A 27,936-nucleotide genomic window follows, 5' to 3' on the forward strand; every position below is an offset into this window, starting at 1 on the left:
GAAGGTAGGGAGATAATGGATAAAAATTAGCTCAGAAGCTGGGGGAGAGGGACAGAATTTTAAATATAGAATAAAATGTACAGAATAAAGTGACTTGAAAAAATTTACAATACTTACAACATGAAAAAATCTTCTGTAAAAAAATATTAAAATGTAATTTCAATTTGTAATTATCTCATTGTGCAAAGAAAAGCACAATAAAATGTATCTATTTATTTTAGATTATTGAATATATTGAGAAGCGTCCACAAACTTCTCACTCTTGTGGATAAATTAACAATGCAGACTTTACAGTGTTGTGATTACAATTACTCATATGTTATACCAACCCTCTACCGATTTGTTGCAAGCCTTATATAAATATCACCACATTTTTGTTTGTGACAATTCAATATATTTAATTCACCCTAGTAAGGACTAAAGCAGTATTTGCTCGGGTGAAATATGTGGCAGATGTAAATATAAAAGTAATCTGTTCCATATGAACCATGAGCTGTGGGATCATGTACCTACTTCCAGGCAATTAACTTCTGAACTCATACATCAATGGCAGAACTTACAGTCACATGGTGTAGGCAAGTATTTTCACTCACGCATATACTGGGGGGGGGGATTGCCACAAACAAAAATGTCAGTTTTTTTTTCCCCCCCATCTCTTGGAATAATAATGTTACCTCAAATAAATCAAGAAATCTTAAAATCTACCCACAGAATTAGGGTAAAAAGAATACCCCTTGTTATTTTTAAAACAAAAACAAATAGCTGAATGTGGTAGCAATGAGCAACATCTCCTTAAGCTAGTGGAAAATCCGATCATTTTGGTTTTCTCCTCCAGAGGTTACAAATGATGGACCCAAGCATGATGCTTCCCTATCTGAATTCAGACAGAAGCTGGCCCCATACACTGTCTGCACCAGAACCATTGTCCTCTTCTAGACCACTGAAGCTAATATCCAAAAGGATTTTGCTAAGACTCTCATCAGTGGTATCCAAAACAAGTCCTTCGAGCAGAGAGCGGTTAGCAGGGGTCCCTACTTGCAGTTCCTTTGAGCATCGCTTAGGTGCTCGTACTGGTGTGGAATTCCTCATGGTATCTAGCTCAGGGGAAGGAGGAGACAGAGTGCCAAACAACTCCTGAGGAGAACCAAAGAAAGGAAGATCCTTGAAAGGAGTGTCTCCAAAACCTAGGGCACGCATAGTGTCTTTGAAAGGGGTGAGTGTAGAGCCTTGTGGAATGCGCACTGGGCTACAGTCCAGGAAAGCATCTCGATGGAGAGGAGATTCTGCTTCCCACAGTTGTAAGCTACCCATCTCCGTTGGCTTGCTGGGAGTAGAGGAGCTTGGGGGCTTCAAAACTCTATCTTTAATAGGGGTCTTAAAAGAATACTCTTCTTCCTGAGTGAACTGCGAAGTGCCATCTTGAGTGAGATGAGAAGTGCCATCATGCACACTGGTTTCTTGCAAAAAAGAAAATTCTGAATCCAGTCCAGAGTCAGAAATGCTGCTCTCAGGCAGAACCAGTTCTGGCTCTTCCGTGTGTGGTGCAATCAACAATTGCTTCCTTCGAGATGAAGTCATTTTCTTGCTTTGCAGATTGGGTGAGGAACTGAAGTCTGGAAACCCTGGTTCTTTTGGTTCCTCTTTAACAGGGAGTGCTGCAGGGAGAATAGGAGGCTCTTCTGGATCTACTGAAATCTGAAAAATCACAAATATAATTTAAGTAGGATGAACAAAATAAAATGTTCTCAATATCTGCCTTATAATAAATAAATGGAGGTACACAAGAACATCAGCCTCTGTGCTCTTCATAACTCCATACAGCCAAGTGAAAGCGCTCTTTTCTGGGTGGTAGGGAATAACATGCATAGCTACTCAATTCCATCACTGTTAACACCATTAGACTTATTTGTCATATAAGGAATCTAAAAAGTTCCTGGTTGTGGTAATCATCTATGTACATTATACAAAAACCACAGATTTCAAGCTACAGATGTCAATGGAATATCAGAACTTTGAAAGAAAGTATAGTACCAGCAGATCGTGTGGATGACTGAAAATGCTTTCAGCTTTCTCATCTTTTTCTTTAAATTTGACTACATTATGTAAATTTAACCCTGAAAGAATGGAGAAATAGTGTGTTTTTCTGTAAGTCTTAAAGGAACACTCCACACACCTAAAGAACTTTAGCTGCATTGGGAAGTCTGATTGGACAGCCACAGAAAGTCTGAGCAGGAGAAGGGGAGGGTTTGTAAATTCGGCAAATAAGAGATCTGCAGATTTTGCAAGCTGTATTTAGATATACCCCCAATTAAAAGTTTTCATTTTGGGTTTATCTACTGAATTGTTAAGGGAAAAAAATAAAGTCTTCCACTGGACTGGTCCTTTAGGAATGGAGAAAGTCTTAATTTGATATTTTAATAACACAATAGCACATAAAATTAAGTTACCATGTCAAATCTAAAATCCTTGGCACTGGTCCATACTAACCTTTGGAGCAATTTTCACACGTTTACTGCTCCTCGGTGCCTCAGAGGGTCCTAAATCTACACAGACTGACTCCAGTGCAGGAAGGAGAATAGGCTGCGTCACTGGGAAGTGGACTGGAATTAGATAGGAACTGACCCTTGGCAGAAGAGGCTTCATCTTCCTTTCTGGAGCATGTGAAGGAGAATAAAACTGTCAGGCAAGTATGTTTTCTCTAGAAGATGATGGCCGAGGATGCATAGGAAGTTCTCCAATCTATATAAGCAGAAGAATACTCACCTTTACTGCTGGTGGCTACGTTCTGTATACTCTTTGTGAGCTCTGGGATTAGTTTCTTCTGTTGGCAGAAAGACCGAAAAAGAAAAAGTGTAATTAGTTAATTGTGGCAAAAGTTTTGGGAGAGGTGAGCCTGGATGAAACCCAATATAGGAAACAGTTCACATAACTCCAGGCTCAACTACAATTTCACAGGGTAGCAAAGCTATGCCTTATCTAAGCTACATCTTCACTATTCCAACAATACTGCACATTACCAGTCTGCCTGCCCAATATGGCTAATTCTTGTCTACTCAGAGACAGACAAGATTTCTTACTAGCATAAATTGTGTGCAAAGGTCAACAGCTTGGGGCACCTGCGTGCTTCTTGTGCTTTTTCACTTGTGTCAATTAAGAGGTTTTTAATTTAAAATACTACATTATATATTTTTTTGTCTCTATATCAAAGTTCCTAGGTTGTATACCAGTTCCAGTAAGGTAATTATACCTTTTATCACAGATTCAAGTGATAATGCATTATGGTTTAAAATGCATATGGCGCCAGAGACATCTTGTTTGGTAAAGAAGATGTAAGATAGGACTCTGGGACCCTAAAACTTAAAGAGGTTGTGCTGGAAGAGATAAGCGGTACAGCGGGTGGGGTGCCATGTCAAAAGTAGCTAAATTAAAAGGATAATTAGTATTGGTCACTTTAGCTTGAATAGTTTCATAATCTCCTGTAGCTGCACAATGTAGACCCCTCCCTCACCAGGAAGAGACGCTACAAATCAATTGTGGCCTTTGGGGCCTGAGCTCATCCCTCAAGTATAAGTAGTTCAAACTCCCTGAAGCAGTTACATCAAAATAGGATAGAGCTACATGTGCCAAACCAAAGCTTTTCATCATTCAAGATAATGAGCTTTACAATGGGACTTCATGGACAAAGAACTTGCATCCTAAGTTCAGCAAGTGTTTTTTTGTTGTAAGGCTGACCTTTTAACCATGTGTTTGGGAGTGTGAAAAAAAAAAAGGTGATAAATTAAGCTTACCTGTCAAAGGAAAGTGTTGAGCTGAACAAGTAAAGAATAAATGTATAGTACTCTAAGTCAGATGATGGGCAATACTTCCTCCAGCTACGCTCTGCTATCTATGGGGATCACTATTGGTGGAATAGTTGCAGATCAAGAAAGCAAAGGTTTCTGCTAAATCAAGGTAAGGTGTAAAACTCGATACAGAGCTCATTAATCTTTCAAGTTAGCAATAGATAATCAGAAAGACGGAGCGCAGATTTACATATAATACTCAAATATAGATATCAAACCCCAAACTAATGACAAGATACAGTGATCCAACAATGGTTATACTACTGTTACATTTTATATTAAAAACAAAAACTAATTGTCCTCTTAATATGAATGTGGGAGTAAATAATTACTAGAGAAATGTTATGGCTTATTAAAAAAGGAAAGGAAACAAAACGGACATATAATATAGCCTTGTCTATAATTTTGTATTTAAAGGGACACTATAGTCACCTAAACAACTTTAGCTTAATGAAGCAGTTTTGGTGTATAGAACATGCCCCCTGCAGCCTCAGTGCTCAATCCTCTGCCATTTAGGAGTTAAATCCCTTTGTTTATGAATCCTAGTCACACCTCCCTGCATGTGACTTGCACAGCCTTCCATAAACACGTCCTGTAAAGAGAGCCCTATTAAGGCTTTCCTTATTGCAAGTTCTGTTTAATTAAGATTTTCTTATCCCCTGCTATGTTAATAGCTTGCTAGACCCTGCAAGAGCCTCCTGTATGTAATTAAAGTTCAATTTAGATATTGAGATGCAATTATTTAAGGTAAATTACATCTGTTTGAAAGTGAAACCAGTTTTTTTTTTCATGCAGGCTCTGTCAAACATAGCCAGGGGAGGTGTGGCTAGGGCTGCATAAACAGAAACAAAGTTATTTAACTCCTAAATGACAGTGAATTGAGTAGTGAAATTGCAAGGGAATGATCTATACACTAAAACTGCTTTATTTAGCTAAAGTAATTTAGGTGACTATAGTGTTCCTTTAATATGGAGACATGTACATCTATAAAGTAAACAATAATACAGATAATACATGTAATCGTATTTAAAAACAAAACCACAAACTGTTTGTTGCAGTTCGGTAAATAAAAAGATGTGTTACTGACAACAGAAAGGGTTAAAAGGATCAGAAATGTTTGAAGGAAAATAAAAAAATTAAAACACACACACACAACCCAGTGATTACAGAGGGCGCCCCAAAAGAGAAAATAAATAAATAGTGAAAACCCAACAGGCTGCACAGCGTGCAGTTTGGGACAGAGAGAAGTCTTACTGGTTCCAAGGGCAATGGAGTCATGGGACTTGCCGCCTCCATGGAATGATGCCATCAGCAATGCATTGTGGGAAGGAATAAAACAAAGCAACAACCTTAACCAAACAGAAAACATACATTTCCAAGATCCCAAAGCAGAATACATTGCTATTCTCAGAGAGATAATATTACACATTCACTTAAAAATAAAAAACATTTTAAGTTTTCCCAATCAGACTATTTTTGCATAACATTTCTATTTACTTACTCAACAATCCAGAATTCCTACTATCCATCTGTGATAGTAGACTTTTAAGCAAAATTTATTACATATTTGCCTTCCAATTTTTGTATATTGTTTAGGAAAGCAAAATCAAAAACCAGTCACACATGATCTACATATTTAAATTTTTTGTAAGTGCGGTAGAGGTGAACCTTTTGGCACAGAGGTTCAGTACTCAAGTCTCATAGGAGATATTATAAAGCTAGGTACAAATGTAAACTAGCCTTTCAACAGAATAATCACATCCACACGGAGATAAAAAGCACCAACACATCACATGCATTTATTCCCTTTCAGAAATTTATTTCTACAGCTCAAATCAACTCCTGTGAAAGAACATTTCTTGGATTCTCACCTTGAAAACCTGATCAAGCGTCAGGCAACGATTAGCCTGAGGATGGATAGTCCAGTAGGAAATCTTGTTGTTTGCCATGGTTTCTCGCACAAACATGTCGTGCAAGGAAAGGTTGTGACGAATAGAGTTCTGCAAGGTACAAAAAAAATAAATAGGGGAATTACATTTTTCAAAGTCCGATATGTTTTGTGATGGTCACTAACACCCATTCAACAAATTTACAGCGTACTTTCAGCCCCAGCTACAATGTACAACTTTATGTATAGCATTTAATTCCAAAATACATTAAGCATGGTAATCAGGAGTGTGTTATGTGGCTATACAAAAATACATGGAATAAAAAAAAAACCAGCATACATGTTTACATTCACATTCATATACCCCGGTTGAGTGGGGATGTGGAGGGACCCAGACAAATTAGAAAATACAAATTTAAAATGCAGACCAATGTTCCAAAAAGCTGCAATATTCTTTGCTGCTATCTTGAACCTTCATATATTCTATAGGATAGGAAAGACAAAATATAAAACCAGATTTATACGCCATCGGTTTGTAAAAAGCTGTACGTGTTACGAAGTCACCCACTTGTTTATGGGAGTAGAGGATTAAAATTTGAATATTCTAGCAACTGGATATAAAAAAAAAAAAAAAAAGTGTAAAGTTTAACACACCTGGTTACCAATAATATTGAACGTAGAGATCAACAATAGCTTTTCTTTTCCTCCTAGTATGGGGGGGGAGGGGGAGTTCTCACGTATGAACTTCCATTACCAACTAATGAAAAAATCTGAGAACCCGCCAATGAATAAAGACTTCGACAACATACACAGGTCAAACAGTGTTTAATGCACAAAAGGAAAGATACATTTTTTTTTTTTGTTTTAAATATGTTTATTGGTATCATATCTTGAGTACTCTTATCAGACAGATTGTTATGAAAGCAAACGGTCGCCTGCGCAGAGGCTTAGGTATTGGTTCAAAAAGGTCAATGCAGAACATCACCTGCGCAGAGGCGAATTAGTCAGCACATATAAACATATATAAACTTTGCATGAATGCATTAGTACATATTTCCGCACAAACTGCGCATAATGAACAGATGTATTATGTTACGCTAGCTGCTCGTGGGCGTTAAGCTTCATGGTTAAGTATCTGATATCTGCGCTTTGCGGGTTCAAACACATAAATGCCTTAATAAAGATGTTAAGAACGCCAATAGTGCAAACAACTGTATGCATGGTATACAAGCTCAGAGTAAGGTTTCGGTTCAAAAGGGTTAGTGCAAAGTAACACCTGCGCTGAGGCGAGTTAGGCCATACACATAAACATATATAAACTTTGCAGGAATGCATTTGTACATATTTCAGCACAGGCTGCGTATAATGAACGGGAGTGTTATGTTACGCTAGCTGCTCGTGAAGCTGCATGGTTATGTATCTTATAACCGTGTTTTGCGGGCTTAGACACCTATTATGCCTTAATAAAAATTTAAAGAAACTAATAGTGCAAAAAACTGTGTGCACGATATACAATCTCAGATTAAGGTATCGGTTCAAAAGGGTCAATGCAGATTATCACCTGCGCTGAGGCGAGTTAGGCAGTACATATAAACACATAGAGACTTTGCCGGATTGCGTTTGTACACATTTCAGCACAGACTGCGCATATTGAACAGAGGGATTGTGTTACGCTAGTTGCTCGTGAGCGTGAAGCTGCATGATTATGCAGCTTATCACTGCGCTTTGCGGGCTTAAATGCATGTATGCCTTAATAATAATTTAAAGAGTGCAATAAGAGAAAAAAAAAAAAAAAAAAAAAAAAACATTGAAATATACATGCTGTTAGATAAATTAAGCTCTCCACTGGATGTGGCTTTGTAGTGCCTGGTGGGAAGCATTGTCCAGCGTGGGGTTGATGGCCCCCTCTGGCCTCTTGCTGGCTTGTGAACAAACGGTCTGTCTAGAAGGGGGGGGCTCTCATGGCCCTGCTTCCACACTGTCCCTGGGGTGCCAGGCCTCCTTCCCTCTCCCCATGCCGAGCTCTGCTCACCGGTCAGGTCCCCCACGGTTCCGTGGGCACTCAGGAGCACAAACTGTCCGTTGGACCCCACCACAAAAGTCCTCTGGTCGTCCGCTCCCTGCACCTCCCCAGCTCCATGCGGGTCCCTTGAGGTGCGTGTTCCTACGTCTCGCCCGGTGCCGGCCACATGCTTGAAGCCGGTGTCCACCCCCCACGACCACCGGTTCGTCGAGGGGGGCGGCGCCATCCCGCCTCACCGGGCTCGCGGCGCCGGGGACTGGGCCCTCCGGGGACCTCCCAGACCCAGAGACCCAGGCACCCACCCACCTCTCCAGCGGTCAAGGCCACAGCATGGAAGATCCGTCCGGCGCCCGGCCCTGCCAGGGCCCGCGCGGGTCGCTCATGACAGTCCCCCTTGGCGAAGGTAGCGTGGGTATTAAGCGTCCCCCATCTCCAAGTGTGATCACCAGGCGGGCCACGTTTGTGTGGCCTGTGCCCGTAATGAAGGTCAGCGTGTGTCCCAGGCGGTGGTCTCCGTTCCGGGGCATGCAGCCTCCATGTGGCCGGAATTATCCCCTCCGACCGGGGGGGGGGGGGGGCGGGCCGCCTCTCTCGTCCATGTGGACCCCCCATCAATGGTTCTGCATCTGGGGTGCTCGCTCACCAGGCCAGGCGGTCGGGTATCGGGTCTCGGTCAGCAACTATACTTGTTCCGGCCGGAGATGGTGCCTAGGCCGGTCTCAGTAGTTTCGGTGCTCCCGCTGGGTATTTGGCTGCAGATCTGTATCGTTCGAAAGCTTAGGTGATCCTCTAGTATGTCCCAGCGAGCATTCCAGCTTTAGGACATTTTAAAAGTAGATTATCTGCCCTTTTTCAGGGCTCTAGCTCGGAGCCACATTATTCTGCTGCCATGCGGCTTGGCGGCCCGGCCCCGCCCCGAAAGATACATTTTTGATGTATCATATGTTAAGCATTTTTTTCCTCTTCAGTGCTTTGAAAGGTAGGTAAGTAGTCATCTTCTGACATCAAGGCAAATATTGTATGCTTCTAAGTAGAAACTTTGGAAACAACCAAAAATAAATAACGGTATGATCATTTTTTTTTTTTTTTTTTAAACACAGACTTTCAGAATTAAACTATTGGTGAAACGTGATGAGATTTAGCAGAGAGAGCTCCTAGGCACTATGCTGAGTTAGAGGCACGTTTTCTGTCCTCAACATAGAAATAACGTTGACATTCCCGTTGGGGATTAATTTACCATAAAAATCAACAACGGAGTAGGGAGGTCTTTGAAAAATTTGCCAGGTCCACACCTTGGTGGAATAAACTCCACATTTTTTAAGAGGACACAAGGTCATTGTTTTTCATGGCTCAGTCATCTTTTAAGTACTGGCAGTGATGCAGTGTCACAGTGGACTCTGACATGATGCAAGATCTTGCGAGGCAAGGAAGAAAGGATAGGACAGAGACATTGTTTTCGTGACAAAATTAGTAAAGCTTAGATGATAACCTCCAACCTTTTGTCATGCATAGGAAAAATACATAAGACAAAGTACTTCCTAGTTTTAGGTGACAGTCAATTTTACAATTTCTGGAGCAATCTCGTTCTTTTAACCCCTAAACTGCGGAAACGGACACTGTTATTAGGCCTAATACTTTAAATGACTGACAGCTGTTGAACATCTGCCCTAAGACTCCTTTTACCCAGAAGAAAACTAGCAGTTTTTGATGACATATCAATGCAGAGCCTCAAGATATCCCCCGCTGAAATGAGGTGCCAATTTTCCCAGTTTATGAATAAGGACCAGTTATCCAAAATGCTAATAGTTTTCCTCACAGTGTAACTAAGTTGACCTTCAAAATACTTTTAGAAGGCCAAAAAAAAAAAGTCTGGGAAATAAGAAATATATGCCCAAATTCAAATAGATATTGTTGCAACAACAGAACAGAAGGCAGCCCGTAAAAAAGCGCTAGATCCAACAGACAAAGGAATTTTGTATCATTGAGCAATATGGACATAGAGGTATGCATCTGTATATATCATGACCTCGGTCAGAATATTTTCAATTTGCCATGCAACCCAATGTAATAATTTCCTCTCTTAAATGTTCAAACAAAGATTTATTCTTATTTTCCTGAATAAGAAATAACTTTTTGGAGTGACTTTAAATTCCCGGGTACACACCTTGGTGATCTTGATGATCTAAGCAAGTCCGGGGCTATTGCGCATGAACTAATCAGCATCTCCTCATCTAGATGCATTGAACCAATTCTGCAGAGTGCAGCACTGGCCCAGGAAGCACCTATAGTAGCTGTGTGAGTGACTGCACCGAGAGTTGTTACTAGGCAGCAATTAAAAAATTGCCTCTTTTTGGAAAAGGCAGTGTTTGCATAAAAAAAAAAAAAAAAAAAAAAGCCTGCAGGGACATGTTTTAGACAACATAACTACATTAAGTTGTAATGGTCTGGGGACTAAAGTGTCTATTTAAAAATTTACAAGTCTTTGTTACATAGCTGAAAAGAGACATGTGTCCAAGTTCAGCCTCACGTTGTTTTTGCTGTTGATCCAAAAGAAAGCATAATTCTAATTATATTAAAAAAAAACAAAAAACCTTCCTTTGTCTTAGACAATCTCTTTTCTTCCAGTCTAAATGCTATGTAATCTTCTTTAGGACTACATTTCCAGACAGTGGGTTGGATTGGCCCTGAATATATTTGTATAATGTTATGATCTACAGTTTTTCCTCAGTTAATAGAGATTTAAATTTGTCAACCTTTCTTAACTAAAATGTTCCATTCCTTTTTATTCAATTTTGCTAGTGCCATGAGATCTTTTTTAGAATAGGTGACCAAAACTGCACAGCATATTCAAGGTGTGGCATTATCACGGATTTATAAAAAGAGGAAAAATAATATTTTCATCCCAAGAATTAATGCAACTGCTGATTGACACTGCACATTGTCACCTAGTTTATGGTCTATACGAATTTCTAAATCATTCAAATGTGCCATTTTCCCTAACTCACTAGCATTTAGGATGTAAGTTACTTGTGCGACTTTTGCACATTTAACTTCCTTTTCTATTACTGCACATTTATCATGAATTTGGATATTCAAGTTACGTAGATAAGGTTAACAATCTTTTGCTACAATGAATATTCATTTTTAGAACATTGGACTGCATTTTAATTATTATTTGTTCCTTTTCCATTGTAAAATATATTCCTTTGGTTTTCTTGCTACTCTCTTTCCCTCATTAGATATTCTCACTGTTGTGTACTTCTATTTTTGTAGCACCTTCCATCCAGGCTTGGCAACATGTTTAAAGTATGGGAAGTGGTCCTCAATCCAGGTATAGATGTCCTTCAGGGTCATGCGCTTACTGGGAGTGCTGTTAATTGCAAACTGTATGAGTGCCATGTAGGAATAAGGAGGTCGCTCCGATATAGAGACCTGCCATTTTTGAGAGGGAAGAGTATCTGGTTCTTCCTTCACCTGCAAAGAGAAAGAGCACAACAAGTTTAAGAATGTGTAGAATATATAAGCTAAAAAAAGGTAACTGTCAACCTCCCAAGAATTAGAACAAGTAGAACGTGAGTTGCATTCAGGTGATACTGTTCACAAAATACTATCTGCTTACGTAGTGCAGCTTTTCACAATTATCTTTTCTGGTACTAGAAATAAACATTTTATATTGACATTTGCTAATCTTAATGATCTATAGGAAAAAAAAGTTGGCTTGCTTTTAGAAAATAACAGACCAATGAGCCCCAAAAATCACATTCACCTTCACACACTCAGGATCAGGAGTCTGGTTCTCTTTCCCCTCGGGTTCTTCTTTCACATGGCAAGGGCTCAACCCATCTGAACTCATCTTACCAAGCCAGTGTATATTAGTCAGGCTGATGTCTAGCTCAGTGCCCCTCTGCTGTCCAGCTGAAGTAACAGAAAACAAAACAGATTCAAACAAACCTTGCAACTCAGAGACATCTTGTTCATCTGCTGACTGACACCTTAAAGATTATTGTAAGCTCTGAAACAAAAACATCTGGTGGTGCCTTTGAGCTCCCAGCAGTTTTTACATTCTGTAGCAAATCTGTTCTTTGACTAGCATTGCTGCTCTGCCCTTTTCAGCTGCCATGGTAACACTAGTGCCCAGGTGATATTTTAAAGTGATTGACATGATCAGCATTTATTCACAAAAAAAGTCATAGCTGCAGTAAATCAATAACATTTAAAAGATGTGTGGAAAAAAAAAACACAAAAAAAACAAAAAAACACCACACTAGAAGGGAGCCTACATTTGGTATGCATTGCATTCATTGATTTATCTTCTGTAGCCGACGATAGCACATAAGCAATATTACAAGAAACATACAGGGTTTTTAAACATAGAACAAATATAACATTTAAATGAATCTATCACATCTTTTAACCCCTTAAGGACCAAACTTCTGGAATAAAAGGGAATCATGACATGTCAGACATGTCATGTGTCCTTAAGGGGTTAAGCATCCATGAATTTAGGAATACAAAGCTGTCCCGCAAGTTAAGGCATAATATACACCATATAAGAAACTCTGGGGTGTCTGCTTTACCAAATGAAAGCCCTTTGTGGGGTTATTTGAACAGTCACTCTGCTATAATACCCTAAAATGAGACATAGAATTTCCGTACATGGATTTGATGGGCCTAACTATAGAAACTGAAATAGCCTTGTCTCTTATATGGCACTGTAGCTTTACAGAAAAGTGCAAAAGGCATACAATGGGGGTGTCGTTATACTCTGCAGATGTAGCGGAACACAATATGGGGTTCTGTGCAGGAATAGCACACACCAGCTTTACAAAATACACATTACAAAAACCTTGTTATATGTGTATATGCCAAAATAAAGAAAAATATACTTTTGTGGGGGCAATTTTGTTTTCTGTAATGGCTACTAAACCTACAAGAAAAACATAAATTCTAAAATTTAAGTTTTATTTTAGTCCTTGTATTTTGTGACCTGTAGCTTTCAAAATAAGCGGAAATCCTATACATATGATGTACTCTATAAATCAAGACACAAATGAATTTATTTTGAATTACTTTTTCTAAGCTGGACATAATAAAGGATCACTATAGAGCCGCGCGCGCATTCAAAGAGTCCATAGGAAAGCATTTCTCAATGCTTTCCTATGGACGCTCTGCGCAATAGATGCGATATTCGCATCCAGCGTGGCAGATGCGCCTCTATTGGCTGCCCAGAAGACAGCCACTAGAGGCTGGATTAACCCCAAATGTAAACATAGTTTCTCTGAAGCTGCTATGTTTGCATCTGAAGGGTTAAAACCTGAGGGAACTGGCACCCATACCACTTCATTGAGCTGAAGTGGTCTGGGTGACTATAGTGTCCCTTTAATGCACACACTATTATTGCCAAAACTGTAAAAAAAAAAGGTAAATTTTTTGGCATTTTTATATAATTAATGAGAATGTATCTATGTATATGTGACATCAAATTAAAGCCCTGTTTCCCTCTAAAAGAACAATGTATAATATGTGTTAGTGCAATAAAAGACAGAGATGCAAATTGCGTTTGAATACAAACAGCAAAAAAAATGCAAAAATGGCTTGTGTCCTTAAGCGTAAGACAAGCTTCTGAAGCGGTGTCCTTAAGGGGTTAAAGGATCACTATAGGGTCAAGAACACAAACATGTATTCCTGACCTTATGGTGTTAAAACCACCATCCAGCCCCCAAACCACCATCTCTGAAAAGACAGTGTTTACAGCAAAAAGCCTGAAGGTAATGATTCTATTCACCAGAACAAATTCAATAAGCTGTAGTTGTTCTGGTGGCTATAGTGTCCCTTTAACTTTGCAATGAAAATATTGTAGTTTCACTAAAACTGCAATGTTTTCACTTGCAGGGTTAAGGGGACAGGAAGACTCAATGAGATGAAGTGGTCTGGGTGTCTATACTGTCTCTTTAATCTAATACCCCAAACCACTTCAGTTTTTAATTAAGGGATTTTGCTGCATTGATTACACTTCTGCAGCCTCGCTATTCAACGGTCTGTTATTTAGGACCTAAATAAATTTATTTCTACAGCCCTCACCACACCTCCCCTGCAAGTGAAGCAGGTAGCTTCCCTGCACCCTTCTTGGAGATCATATCTTACTTCAGCTCAGGATCAGTACCAGTGTTCACTTTAGGGCTTACAGGGACAGTGGGGGTCTTTTTTAATTGCCTACTATTACTGCCATAAAGCACTCCCCCCTGCCAGCAGTCTCCTGTGTAGGATAAGATTGTTATCCCAGAATGAAGAATAGCCACAACACAAATGTGTGTATGTATGTAGAGCTTCCAAATGTGTTTAAGCTAAATTCACTGAGCATATTTGAATATGTGTTCATAATATTATAATATACTCCATGTATCATGAGAAGCATTGAAGTAGCAGCTATTTTAGGCAGTAAGAAAAAATATTAAGAAAAACTTAAAAATCCATTATTTAAATAAACAGCATTTTATAACCTTACAGTTTCAAGTTCTATGCCACAGTAAGCCTTGTGGGCCAATGGGACATTCACCAAAAGTGAATTTCTTCTTGCCGGCGCTAAAGTCGCAACACACACACACCAAATTTGCATGGAATATAGCAGCCAGAAAAAGTTAGGAGCCATGTTTTTTTTTTTCCACAACTCTTTGGGACACTATAGTCACCACAACCACTACAGCTTTCAGAGAAAATGCAGTGTTTACATTGATGCCTAGTTACAGTCACTCAGAGTAAGTCACTAGTGGTGTGTCAGTCCAGTGCTCCACACTTTGCATGGAGGAGCTGAATTGATTCAACATTTCTCTTTGAGAAGATGCTGATTGGCACAGTTTATTTTTGTTTGTTTTTTACCATGCATGCACAATAGCCTATTTGCCTATGGCGTGGGGAAAAAAGAAGACGAGTAAACGACTTTGCCCATGCGTTCGGAGGGGGGCCAGTCACCTAAACAGACTCACTGACAGACGGTCCGGTCTTCAAGCTTTTCTTGCTGTGCTCTCGCATGCGTTGTTTAGTTATATCATATTCCTGCTCCTGGCATCACAGCAGGGTTTACAAAGGAGCAGAGCAAGAAGATTACAACTCCCTCGCCGCCCGGCTCCATTATGCCCAGAGCCGGCTGCTTGGGGAGGGGGGGGGGGAGCAGATTCTGAAGCTGCTTAACGGGCTGACAAACAGCCAGGAGCCAGGGCAAAATTCTTATTTGCCATGGCAACCTGCCATTTGTCAAGCCCTGATCCAGGAAAAAAAAAAAAGTCAAATTCATACCTGGAGTTGTGGGAGGGGTTTTGCCAGGCTATATATAACCCCCTCCAGTTACTCCTGGCCACGCTTTGAACCTGGTTGCTAGGTTACCACACACAACTTATAGTACGCAGAACTCACAGCTTAGGATGACATTCCAGCATCAATGGAGGAGAATTCGTTCGTGAATAGATCAACTTCCTTTGGTTCTCTTCTCTTTGACATTGTACATTCGGCCACGCTGCATATTCACTTTGGTTCAGTACATTCAGCCACCCTACATTTGGTTGACTCAGCACATGACTTATGTGCAGCAAATTCCACCACACCACAATACACTATGGTTCAGCATACGTTTGGCCATGCTTTCATTACTTCATTTTATACCTCTTTCGGCCACACTGTCATTAGGCATTTACATATTTGTTATATCATCAGCTAGTCTTACCCATTTTTACTGCACTGCACCCTGAAGTGCAATTTATACTAACTGTCCTCCTTGTGTTTTTAGGTATTGAACTATTAGTCATTGATTGTTGCTGAATTTAGGTGTACTACAGTATGCTTCAACATAAAACCTCTCTCAACCTAATAGTATTTCATGATATCCAACGTATTTTTCATCGGCAATGCACATTTTATTGAAAGTCAAAGTTAACAGAAACTAACCATTACAATATCTTCAGCTCCAAGACAGCAACTTCTATATTTTGCAGCCTAACATACGCAATTTATTATTTGACTTCATAGTTGAGCCAATTTCAATTAAAATTTCAGTTTACAACCAATTGTTATTTTAAGTAGCTCTATGACACCCCTACTGAATTGGGTGTTTGTGACTATTATACATGCTTTCTAAGTTACATCTCCAGTTCATTTCTATCTTCTTTCTTCAGAACTTCAGTTTAAAGGAACACTATAGGGTCAGGAACAGAAACATGTATTCCTGACCCTAGTGTTATAATCACCATCTAGCCCCCCTGGCCTCCCTAAATATAGTAAAATCTTACTTGCATTAAAAGCTGCTGCCTCTGCCCCTGAACTGCCTGTCTGCTGACATCATCAGAAGTGTTGGTCTAAGCCAATTACAATGCTTCCCCATAGGATTGGCTTAGACGGTCAAGGAGGCAGATCAGGGGCAGAGCCAGCAAAAGTCAAGCACAGCCCTGGCCAATAAGCATCTCCTCAAAGATTAATTGAATCAATGCATCTCTATAAGGAACGTTCAGTGTCTGCATGAAGAGGGTGGAGACACTGAATGGCAGTGCTGTACACTGCGCAGCACTGTCCCAGGAAGCACCTCTAGTAACCAGGGGAGTCAAAACTAGGCTGTAATAAACACTACATTTTCTCTTAAATCAAAGTGTTTACAGCAAAAAGCCGGAGGGAATGATTCTACTGACCAGAACAAATGCAATAAGCTTTAGTTGTTCTGGTGACTATATAGTGTCGCTTTAAGCTTAGAGTGCATGTTTTAGGCCTTTAATTATGATACTCATGGAGCACAGTTAACGGTTACTTCATTGTGGTCTTAATCTGCATAATGAGGTATTTCAAGCATTCGTTCCTCATTCGGCTGTTTCCTAATATATGTGCAATGCTTTTAAACACTGGCTCACAAAGCAGGCACCAGGACAGAATTCCTAGTTGCTATGTGAACCTGTGATTGGTTGAGCCCTAACTTACACTACGACATTCAAAAACAAATCAAATGGGCTCACCAACAGACAGACATTCACATATCCTACCAACAATAAATGGTGCATAAATAAATAATTTATCACTTTTGCCATTCACGTAGAGGTCGCCTTAGGAGTACACCGCTTTTAATGCTACACAGTAACCCACTCACAAAGTTCATCTTGAACGTCAGGACACTTTGTAAAACTTGGCTGCAGTCCTTCATCCTTTCAGGACATTCATTTAGAATTGGGAAAGCCTCAGCTGCATCTAGTAAGAATATCCCGGTACACATGGAATATGTGGAAAATGGAAAACATTCAAGACAGTTGCCAATCTTCCAAGGAATGGACATCCCAGCAAATTCACCCACAGATCAGAAAAATTGCAAACAACTGAATAGTTATAAATCAGACTCTACAGGCCTCAGTTAGCATGTTAAATATTACAGTTCATGAGAGTTCAATTAGAAAAAGACTGAACAAGTATGGTTTGTTTGGAAGGGTTGCCAGGAGAAAGCATCTACTCTCTAAAAAGAACACAGCAACATGGCTTAGGTTTACAAAGTTGCATCTTAAACCACACCTTTGGACAGACTAGACCAAAGTGGAGATGTTTGGACATAATGCACAGTGCCATGTTTGGCGAAATCCAAACAGCATGTCAGAACAAGCACCTCATACCAACTGTCCTGCACATTAATCAAGATGTGATGATTTGGGCTTATTTTGCAGCCACAGGACCTGGGAGCCTTGCAGTCATTGAGCTGACCAAGGTATTCTAGAGTCAAACGTGAGGCCACCTGTATGACAACTAAAGCTTGGCTGAAATTGGGTCATGTAACAGGACAATGATACCAAGCACACCAACAAATATACAACAAAATGGATGAAAAGGAAAAGAATAAAAGGTGTTGCAATGGTCAGATAGAAATGTGACGGGACCTTAAGACAGGACTTGACAAACCTGTTTGGGATCTAAGAGCCAGCTAAAAAAAAATAAAAAAATAAAAAAATAAAGTTATGTCTACCTCCAGCTCCACTGGAAGCGCTTCCCAGATCGAAACAGAACTGTTTCTTCATCTCAATGGAAATAAACTGCAGAGGCAGGTAATTGCCCAGAGTAACTACGTGCAAAGCCTTTTCATTTAACTCTAATACGGCTCACTATAAGAAACACTCCACTGCCCAAATACAAAATAAATAAAAATTACTGTTTAGTAGATACACCCCAAATAAAAATGTGCATGCATTTAAATTATGCCTTTTTTCATTGGAGCTATATCTAAAAACAGCTTGAAAACTGCAGATCTTGTCTGCTGCCTTTGCAAGCCTTCCCCTTCTAACCCCACCCAGAAAGGCAGATGCTCTGGGCATTTGCTGCCTCTTGAGTTCAGTGTAAATAAGCTAACCACACCACAAAGTAACAGGACCTGTTATCTGCTTGAAGAGCCAGGGGTGTAACTAGGTTAATTTAGAAAAGTGTCAAAAAAGAAAAAAGAAAAAAAAAATATATACTTCTAATGCAAAGCTTTTCAGCAAGCTATAATGTCACTTTAAGAGTGTGATTGGACAGTCACAGGACATCTGTGCTGGAAAAGAAAAGAAGGGTTTGCAGGTACTAGATCTACACCTATTGCATAGTTCATATATTGCCAAAGACAACATGCAAAACAAATGACATGCACAATTTCTTTAGGTGGAGATCTACTAAATATTTCTAATGGAGTGTTCCTTACAGGATCACTCAAAACACCATAATCACTACAGGCACCCTCATATTGTAGTCAGTTTTATTATGGCTTGACTTTAGACATGTGCCAATGTTCGTTTTGGGCAGCCTAGACGAATTACCATATATACTCGAGTATAAGCAGAGTTTTTCAGCACATTTTTTGTGCTGAAAAACCCCAACTCTGCTTATTCTCGAGTCAATTTTCTGTATTATGGCAATTCACATTGCCATAATACAGACTGGGGGCTGTGGGGGCTGGCAGCGAGCGCTTGCCTCTCTTGCAGCTCCCTTCTCCTCCGCGCCGGTCCGTTCAGCAACTCTGTCAGCTCCCAGTGTAAGTCTTGCGAGAGCCGCGGGGTCATAGTGCGGCTCTCACGAGACTTACAGTGTAAGCTGACAGGGGAGCTGACCGGACCGGCGCGGAGGGAGCTGACAGGAGCTGCAAGAGAGGTAAGCGCTCTCTGCCAGCCCCCCCACTGAACTGCCAATGCCACTGGACCACCAGGGAGTGAGAGACCCCCCTCCCTGCCATGTATCAAGCAGGGAGGGGGGACGAAAAAAATATAATAAAATATTAAAAATAATAATATAAAAAAATATTACAATTATAATAATTAAAAAAATAATAAAAAGGCCCACCCCCCACCAAGGCTCTGCATCACACACACTGCACTCATACATGCATTCATTATATACACACTGTAAATAAATATTAAATTAACATGATTTTTTTTTTTTTTTTTCTCCAAGTGCCCAAGATCCTTGCTATATATGACAGTTTCGGTTAGGGGGAACAGACCAACATGCGAAGAGAACCTTAGGTTGGTAAATGTGAGTGTCTGGGTGCGTGTATGTTGGAGTGTTGCGTTGCAGTGTGTGTCGTTTTCTATCTTGTGCCATGCCTTGCGTGTGAGTGGCGTTTCATCAGGTTACTGACCCGTGCCAACTATAATTTCTTACTTCACCCCTCTGTAGTTGGTAGTCCCTGATAGCTGCGTCTGTGTTTTGGTAGTCCGAGTTATCAGGATGGGGGTGTTGCCTGGGGGAGCTGTTGGCTGTCGCTGTCTGACCTTGTCCTGTTCAGTGTTCACAACCGCTGCGGGTTCAGTTTCCTTCGGGGGTACAGCATGCTTACCGTGGCTGTCCTCCGTCCCTTCTTGTCCCCTGTTCCCCTGTCTAATTCTCACGTCACTTGGACTAGTCTGCCCCCGAGGTTGATGTCTCTGTCGGTTCTGATAGGGTATTCGTATCGTCACTGTATCGTCTGTCGGTTATGACTGTCTGTGTCGTTGTTTTGAGTTGGGGTGCGTGTGTTGTGGTTGACGTGTATCATCGTTATCGTGTGTGTTCAGTGTTTCTCCCCAGTCCCAACTCACTGTCGGTGTCTTGAGAGGTCAGAAGGAAATGTCCCCCTAGTGGAGTCAGCTCGCCCGTCAGTAGAGCGGAGGATCTAATTTTATTTAGAAATTTACCAGTAGCTGCTGCATTTCCCACCCTAGTCTTATACTCGAGTCAATAAGTTTTCCCAGTTTTTTGGGGTAAAATTAGGGGCCTCAGCTTAAATTCGGGTCGGCTTATACTCGAGTATATATGGTAAATTACTTTTAATACATATAAAGACAAATTGATTGGTTCGTATATGGATTTGAGGAGTCTTTTCAGGTACATCTCATACGGATTGATTTGTCCATATATGCATTAAAATGCACTTCATTTGGTTGGTCTGCCTTGGATAGAAAAGGAATATTTACATGTGTTTTTGGGATTCGCCAGGAACCACTACTTCAGACAGATGAGTGTACAGTTAGCCCCTAATGTTTAGAGAGATATATATACACACACACTTTTTTATATAGCGCCAGCAAATTCCGTAGCGCTGTACAATACTAACAGTTGCGTAATTGTAACCAGACAAATGGACGCACAGGAACAGAGGGGTTGAGGGCCCTGCTCAATGCTTACATATATACATACCAAAAGAGTTGTGGTGGGGAAAAAAATTGTGGATGAAAACCCCTTCCACCTGAAGTGGATAGTTAATACATTGCTAGACACAAATACACACACCAGTCAAGCCATAAGACTAGTGTTTCCCACAGAAATCTCACTTTGACAGTGAAAGGGATTCTAGGTAGGCATATGCAAATTAGCTAAACAAAGAACCACATTTTTGCCTCATAATACCATTTTATACATGGATTCCTTGGAGTATGTGTCTGCTGTATACAACAGCTTTTTGAAACACAACTCAGGAAGGAGTAAAACAAGTGAATCACTCATTTGCATCCGCGTACCATGAATCCATTGCAGTAGTGAGAGCACTGTTAAAGTGAGATTTCCGTGGGAAAAGCAAATCCTTATGGCTTGACTGGTGTGTGTATTTGTGTTTAGCAATGTAATAGAGAATATATATTCCAAGGTCTTCTTAATCCAGTAAAACGTGGCATTTATTGGTTACTTAAAAAAAAAAAAAAAAAAAAATCTCTCTCTCTCTCTAATATATATATATATATATATATATATATATATATATATATATATATATATATATATATATATATATATATATATATATATATATAAAATCACTCATTGGATTTTCTCCAAGAAGTAAATTGTATTTAAAAAAAAAAAAAAATCAATGTTTCGACCCGTAGGTCTTTATCGAGATCATCTTGATAAAGACCTAAAGGTCGAAACGTTGATTATCTTTTTTTAATTTTTATTTTTTTTAATACAACACATTTTACTTCTTGGACAAAATCTACGGAGTGCTCTAAATTTTCTATCTTCTATACTTATGCTGCGTAGCACTGTGGTTAATTGGATTAAGACTATATTAAAGTAGTGTCAGATTCCCAACTTTGTCTGAGCGATATATATCTATCTATATCTCTGAGAGATAGATATCTATCTCTCCGAGATATAGATATATCTATATATATTAAGATAGATATAAAGATAGATAGATAGATATAAAGATAGATAGATAGATAGATATAAAGATAGATAGATAGATATAAAGATAGATAGATAGATAGATATAAAGATAGATAGATATAAAGATAAATAGATAGATAGATATAAAGATAGATATAAAGATAGATAGACAGATAGATAGATATAAAGATAGAGATAAATAGAGATAGATAGATATAGATATAGATAGATATAGAGAGATTTATTATTATAATAAACACACAAACTACAGCAGACAGACCAAAAGAGGTCCCAAAAGGACACTACCTGTGATGTCCTTGCTCATGGTTTGCAGCTTTGAAGGGGACATGACCACTGGCTGTGGAAAGTCTTCTTCCTTGATAATGGGTTTTGAGTTGCCAGTCTGGTTTTGGAAGGAAGTGCCTCCACTGATGAGAATAAACTTATTGGGCCCTCCATTTGCCCTACCACGTGCGGTCAGTGCCTGGATAATGCTCTGGACATCAGATTCTGGTGGCAAGACTACAAGTTGAGTATCAGGAATGGTCGGGTGGCTCATTATTCGAACATCAGATAGGATATTGACACCTTCTCCACTGCTCCCAGATGGACTTTGTATTGAATTCGGCTTAAGTGCTGAGATTTGGGTTTGACTTTCAGTGGGGTTTCCCACAGAGGTTATTTGGGCGCTCTGACTAAAGTTAGCTGGTCCATTGTCCGCTTCACTGTCAGTACTGGCATGCTCAGTAGGTCCACTTAGTTGAAAAGGGTAGACATTGGCTTGGTGTGATGACTCAATGACACCTAACCTGTGGACATTGCCATGTTGGGAAGGCTCAGAAACAGCTAGCCTGGGAGTACTATCATGTAGAGAAGACTCATGGACCCCTTGCGTCTGAGCCAGGGACTGCTCGGCAGACTCCATCAGGGTGGCCTCTCCCTGCCCGGACATTCCAGAGTGGATGGCAGCATTGTGCTGGGGAGGATTCAGTCTGCGTCTCTTAAGAATCAATGGCCTTCGGGGGCTTGACCTCATGATGCACTTTTACAACTACTGGCAGCCATTGAATGCACAGATCCTAAAATAATAAACAAACAAGTAACTTTTAATACACATGTAACATAACATAATTCAGTGCACACCATACTCAAACATTCACAATGAGCTATATGATATGAATGGGTGAATGGGCTTTAAAACATGCTCTTAACCCCTCAAGGACCAAACTTCTGGAATAAAAGGGAATCATGACATGTCACGTGTCATTAAGGGGTTAAAGGGACACTATAGTCACCAAAAAACTTTAGCTTACTGAAGCAGTTTTGGTGTATAGATCTTTCCCCTGCAGTCTTACTGCTCAATAGTCTGCCATTACGGATTTAAATCACTTTGTTTATACATCCCCAGACACACCTCCCTACATGTGAATAGCACAGTCTTCCTAAACACTCTAAACCTGTAGAGTCATCTAATGTTAACACTTTCTTTATTGCAAATTCTGTTTAATTTAGAATATCTTATCTTCTGCACTGCTAATAGCTTGCTAGACCTTGGAGGTGCCTACTGTATGTAATTAAAGTACAAATTACGGGGGCGAGGCCTGACAGCCAAGATGGCCGATCGCACATTCTCTGAGCTCCAGCCATGCAGCGCATAAGCACGCAATTATTGACCGACCCACTAATGCTGGCAGCACAAGGTGACCACAGACCAACCCAAAAACGAACGAGCAACAGAATGATACCGGTCTGGCACCGAAACAACAAGGAAAAACCCAGACCGGCCATGCGGCCTATACATGAGCGAAGCCTGAAGCCCGGGGGAAACAGCCGATCTCCCGGCACGGGACCCGCTCACAAGCATGGATCTGACACAGCCCTGCTGCCCCCCTCCCCCCCTGGACCGGCAGGGGATATCCCGGTCCTCGCTGGAGACGATAACTCCCGCACCACAGCCTGCTCAAGCGACGAAGCCTACCGCAAGACAGGGCAGCCCAGACCCAAACAAGATGGCGGTGCAGTCACAGCCTACGATGAACCGCACACTTAAGCCTCCCAGGAACACAGGGGAGTTCTACGATAGGCTTTGTGCCAGCCTGTGGACAAAGCTTCATGCCCGGAGATGGGCCTTCCAGAGGGCGATGAAAGCGGTGGCGGCATGGATCCGACCGGCGACACCTAGGAGGGAATCCACCTCGCACCTCCAAAGCGGCCCCTCGATGGAACCGAAACCAAAGACTTGCACGGAGGGAAACAGCGCCATGCTCCTTAGGCGCCGGCAAGTACACCCTCACGCCTCAGTATGGGACCTACCAGCGAGCACGACCTGCTTGCCCCCGAGTGGCCCCAACGACCCTCACGAAACAAGGCGCTACCCCCCACACGAGCAGTGCCGGCCGTGGGGCTGACCGGGAGGCAGCGAGGCCTAACACCAGCGGGGGACATGGACGGAGATCCCCCCACGGCGCACGGGAGAGCGTGGACCAAAGGGCGAGAGAACCCATCACTAAGACCCTCACAGCTAGACTTACAAGCAACAAGTGAGAGAACCGCCGCCCGGCGGGCCATTACAGGAGCAGACAATATGGGCACGACGACAGCTATGCAGAAGTGGGGCAGACGGCACAACACGACCCGCAACCCTGAAGCCCCCCAGGACTTAGGTGGGGAGGCCGGGTCCTTACCGATCACGGGAGTCGGCTGAACGTTGCTACCTCACTGAGAGCTGGCCCGCTGCCACTCCACCGCATCCACGCGGTCACCCTGGACTCTAGCCCACACTTCTGTGATTTTGCCTCGACCTCACGGAACTCAGATAAGCAAAATGTTGTTGTTGATAAATAGACTGTGGGCATTGTTTCAACCAAGTGACTACCTGTTGGCTCAACAACTAGTTAACCTTAACAAAGCAGTTAATACTTATGTATAGTGCATGTGGCAACACTACCTTGAATATTAACCAGGATAACTTACCTAGCATTACCTGCATGTTATTAGCTTTACCTAGCATGTTTAGCCTGTGAATGGCCATCCACCCCACCATCTATCTTATTATATCTTGCACCTACATATGTATGTGTTAGCCAGAGATTAGCCTGCACAGCCCCATTAGCGTTACCTATTTTGATTTCATATAACAGGCTTATACCTACACCATGGGACTGCCGAGCAGGATATTTCACAGCCTACACCAAGCATGCATGACACATCACAATGCTCTTGAGAGCAGATATTAATAGGCTGTAGTAGGCTTTATAATACAACTTAGTTTACAATTAACGGTCAAACATGCACAGTGCATATACTTTAACCACTACCGACATGCTGTTCATATAAGTTAGCACACACTGTGGTATATTTATCTCTGTCTTTAGCAACTCGCCATAAGCATACATTGTGCATCAACCTCCACTACAACCATTAAGTGAGTAACCCAATCTAATATGCACTGTTAGTTTCCACTAACTCACTATAGGCACACACAGTGCATACACCTTGTATTACTACGACTACGCTCATGATATTGCCAACATACACGAAGTTATTCCTGTTTCTATTAATCTCAATGCATATCACCTTGCTGTATTTAGCTACTCCGTGTCAGACTACAAAGCATATCTTTATCAATCCTTATGTATTTTCATTCACTGACACGTCTTGACTTAACCTGTATTTTACTTAAAAATTTGTGCACCGTATTTTTTATGCCATGTTACAACCTGTTGACAAACGGTCTCATACAGCTATTGTGGCGTAACAGACCTAAATGTTAATTCATGCATGAACAAAAATAAAGAATTTTAAACAAAAAGTACAAATTACAGAGCAGGAGAAAATAAATGTTAACGCAAGTTTAACATCTGATTGAAAATGAAACCATTTTGTTTCCACGTAGGCTGTGTCGTTCACAGCCAGGGGAGGTGTGACTATGGCTGCATAACCAGAAACAAAAGTGATTTAACTCCTGAATTACAGAACGGAGCAGTAAGACTGGAGGGGCATGATCTACACAGCAAAATTGCTTCAATAAAATGGACACTATAGTCACCAGAAAAACTACAGCTTAAAGGAACACTAAATTACTTTAGCTAAATAAAGCAGTTTTAGTGTATAGATCATTCCCCTGCAATTTCACTGCTCAATTCACTGTAATTTAGGAGTTAAGTCACTTTGTTTCTGTTTATGCAGCCCGAGCCACACCTCCCCTGGCTATGATTGACAGAGCCTGCATGAAAAAAAAACTGGTTTCACTTTCAAACAGATGTAATTTACCTTAAATAATTGTATCTCAATCTCTAAATTGAACTTTAATCACATACAGGAGGATCTTGCAGGGTCTAGCAAGCAATTAACATAGCAGGGGATAAGAAAATCTTAATTAAACAGAACTTGCAATAAAGAAAGCCTAAATAGGGCTCTCTTTACAGGAAGTGTTTATAGAAGGCTGTGCAAGTCACATGGAGGGAGGTGTGACTAGGGTTCATAAACAAAGGGATTTAACTCCTAAATGGCAGAGGATTGAGCAGTGAGGCTGCAGGGGCATGTTCTATACACCAAAACTGCTTCATTAAAGGACCACTCTAGGCACCCAGACCACTTCAGCTTAATGAAGTGGTCTGGGTGCCAGGTCCAGCTAGGGTTAACCCATTTTTTTTTATAAACATAGCAGTTTCAGAGAAACTGCTATGTTTATTAATGGGTTAAGCCTTCCCCCAAATCCTCTAGTGGCAGTCTCATTGACAGCCGCTAGAGGCGCTTGCGTGATTCTCACTGTGAAAATCACAGTGAGAGCACGCAAGCGTCCATAGGAAAGCATTGTAAATGCTTTCCTATGCGACCGGCTGAATGCGCGCGCAGCTCTTGCCGCGCGTGCGCATTCAGCCAACGGGGCTGAACGGAGGAGGATTGGAGGCAGAGATCTCCCCGCCCAGCGCTGGAAAAAGGTAAGTTTTACCCCTTTTCCCCTTTCCAGAGCCGGGCGGGAGGGGCACCCTCAGGGCACTCTAGTGCCAGGAAAACTAGTGTTTTCCTGGCACTAGAGTGGTCCTTTAAGCTGAAGTTGTCATTGACATTCAGTGTCTCCACCCTCTGCATGGACACACTGAACTTTACTCAGAGATGCATTGATTCAATGTATCTCTGAGGAGATGCTTATTGGCCAGGGCTTTGTTTGAACGGTGCTGGTTTTGCCCCTGATGTGCCTCCTTGACTGAACCAATACAATGCTTTTCCTATGGGAAAGCATTGTGATCGGCCAAGATCACCACTTCTGATAATGTCAGCTAAGGAGGCAGAACAGCAGCAGACTGGAATAAAAGTACAATTTTACTATATTTAGGGGAAAAAGACTAGATTGTGTTTTTAACACTCTAGTGTCAGGAATACCTGTTTGAGTTAGTGATCCTATAGTGTTCCTTTAAGCAAGTTTGATTGGGGCCTATAGTGTCCCTTTAAATATATTCAATTATTTTAATGACTTTGATCCTGACAAAGTGGCATTTAGAGTTTTTGTTCTTTTTATTGAAGTACCAATCCACTGCACGGTGCTATGAAAATAATTAAGACAAAGAAATAAATCATTGAAATAGGAACACCACACTCACACCAGAACTAGGGTGCTAAGCCAGATCTGAGGCAGACTAGGCCTCAATCATGTAGCTGAGAGATCAGATTTGGTCCAGGGTGTCAAATGACTGTACAGACATAATGTTGCCGTTACATTTGCGGTGTTATGGAAAAAAATAAAAAATCTGTATATTAGATAGTGAATTTTAAAAAAAAATTCTCTGAAAACAGCCAGATTGAAAAAAAAATAAAAAAACATTTTTTTCAAAGGCAGCCATATTTTCACTTTGGCTTTTTTTTTTTGCCCAAAACATAAAAACATTTAAACTCCTGACATTTCACATTTTTATTAATATACTATATAATATCTGTAGTGAGACATGTTGTCCTATATAATTGTGACTATTACAGTTATTAAGCTGGTGTGAGCAGGGTCTACCTATTATTGCTCCTGTAACAATTTATAATGGTCTCATTTATTGTATGAACTCCCCCATTACAGAATAAGTGGTCTCTCTATTAATACCAATAATACAGTAATAGTTGAAGCTGGCCATCCCTGGGTGACTATAGAGGAGGCTGGTTTGTGTGCAGGCCGAGCTAGGAGATAGTCAGTGTGACACATAGAAAGCTCTGTGTGTGTACACTGTATCAGCCTCCGCCGCCGCCGCCGCACTCTGCCCGCACGCCGTGTACACATAACATACCGCCAGCGGTCTGTACCCGGTCTGTGCGCCGCCTCTGACCCCGCCGGTTCCTTTCTGTCAAGTCTACCCGCAGTTCAAATTTTCGCGCTTTGCGGCACGTTCCGTCAGCTGGCTGAACTGACCAATCAGAGACGCCTACGTCTTGCGTCATCCTAGCGCTGTCCAATCAACAGACAGCCTGAAGCGTCCCCTCAATATTGCCAAATCCGGACGCAGCCGTTTAGTCGTTTGCAGGTAGACCAATCACAATGCTCGACGATGTAGTAGACAGACGAACAACCAATGAAA

The 27,936-nt window shown here is 41.1% G+C and overlaps 1 protein-coding gene across 2 annotated transcripts; it reads right to left on the reverse strand.

Moving 5' to 3' along the window:
• FOXM1 (forkhead box M1) lies at positions 1–27,825 on the reverse strand. 2 transcript variants are annotated; one of them, XM_063447739.1, is made up of 9 exons: positions 27,665–27,825; positions 21,683–22,455; positions 11,520–11,668; positions 11,030–11,227; positions 5,714–5,842; positions 5,097–5,132; positions 2,764–2,821; positions 2,488–2,651; positions 1–1,695 (listed from the first exon to the last, which is right to left on the reverse strand). In XM_063447739.1, the coding sequence occupies exons 2-9, from the start codon at positions 22,410–22,412 to the stop codon at positions 871–873; spliced, it is 2,289 nt and encodes a 762-aa protein (XP_063303809.1). In that variant the 5' UTR covers positions 22,413–22,455; positions 27,665–27,825; the 3' UTR covers positions 1–870. The 2 variants fall into 2 exon arrangements, with proteins under 2 accessions (XP_063303809.1, XP_063303808.1); XM_063447738.1 differs by having other exon boundaries at positions 27,649–27,825.
• Between the last annotated feature and the right edge of the window lie 111 nt (positions 27,826–27,936).

This window comes from Pelobates fuscus, chromosome 3, assembly GCF_036172605.1.
Source record: "Pelobates fuscus isolate aPelFus1 chromosome 3, aPelFus1.pri, whole genome shotgun sequence".
NCBI lineage: Eukaryota > Metazoa > Chordata > Amphibia > Anura > Pelobatidae > Pelobates > Pelobates fuscus.

What these genes read in the sequence shown, in the direction of transcription:
- FOXM1 (XM_063447739.1), bottom strand. Translation starts at nt 22,412, where the DNA reads ATGAGGTCAAGCCCCCGAAGGCCATTGATTCTTAAGAGACGCAGACTG. An exon ending in CATGAGCAAGGACATCACAG is followed by an intron (nt 11,669 to 21,682) that starts GTAGTGTCCTTT and finishes CTGTTACTTCAG; the next exon opens with CTGGACAGCAGAGGGGCACT. An exon ending in CTCCATTGCCCTTGGAACCA is followed by an intron (nt 2,822 to 5,096) that starts GTAAGACTTCTC and finishes TTCTGCCAACAG; the next exon opens with AAGAAACTAATCCCAGAGCT.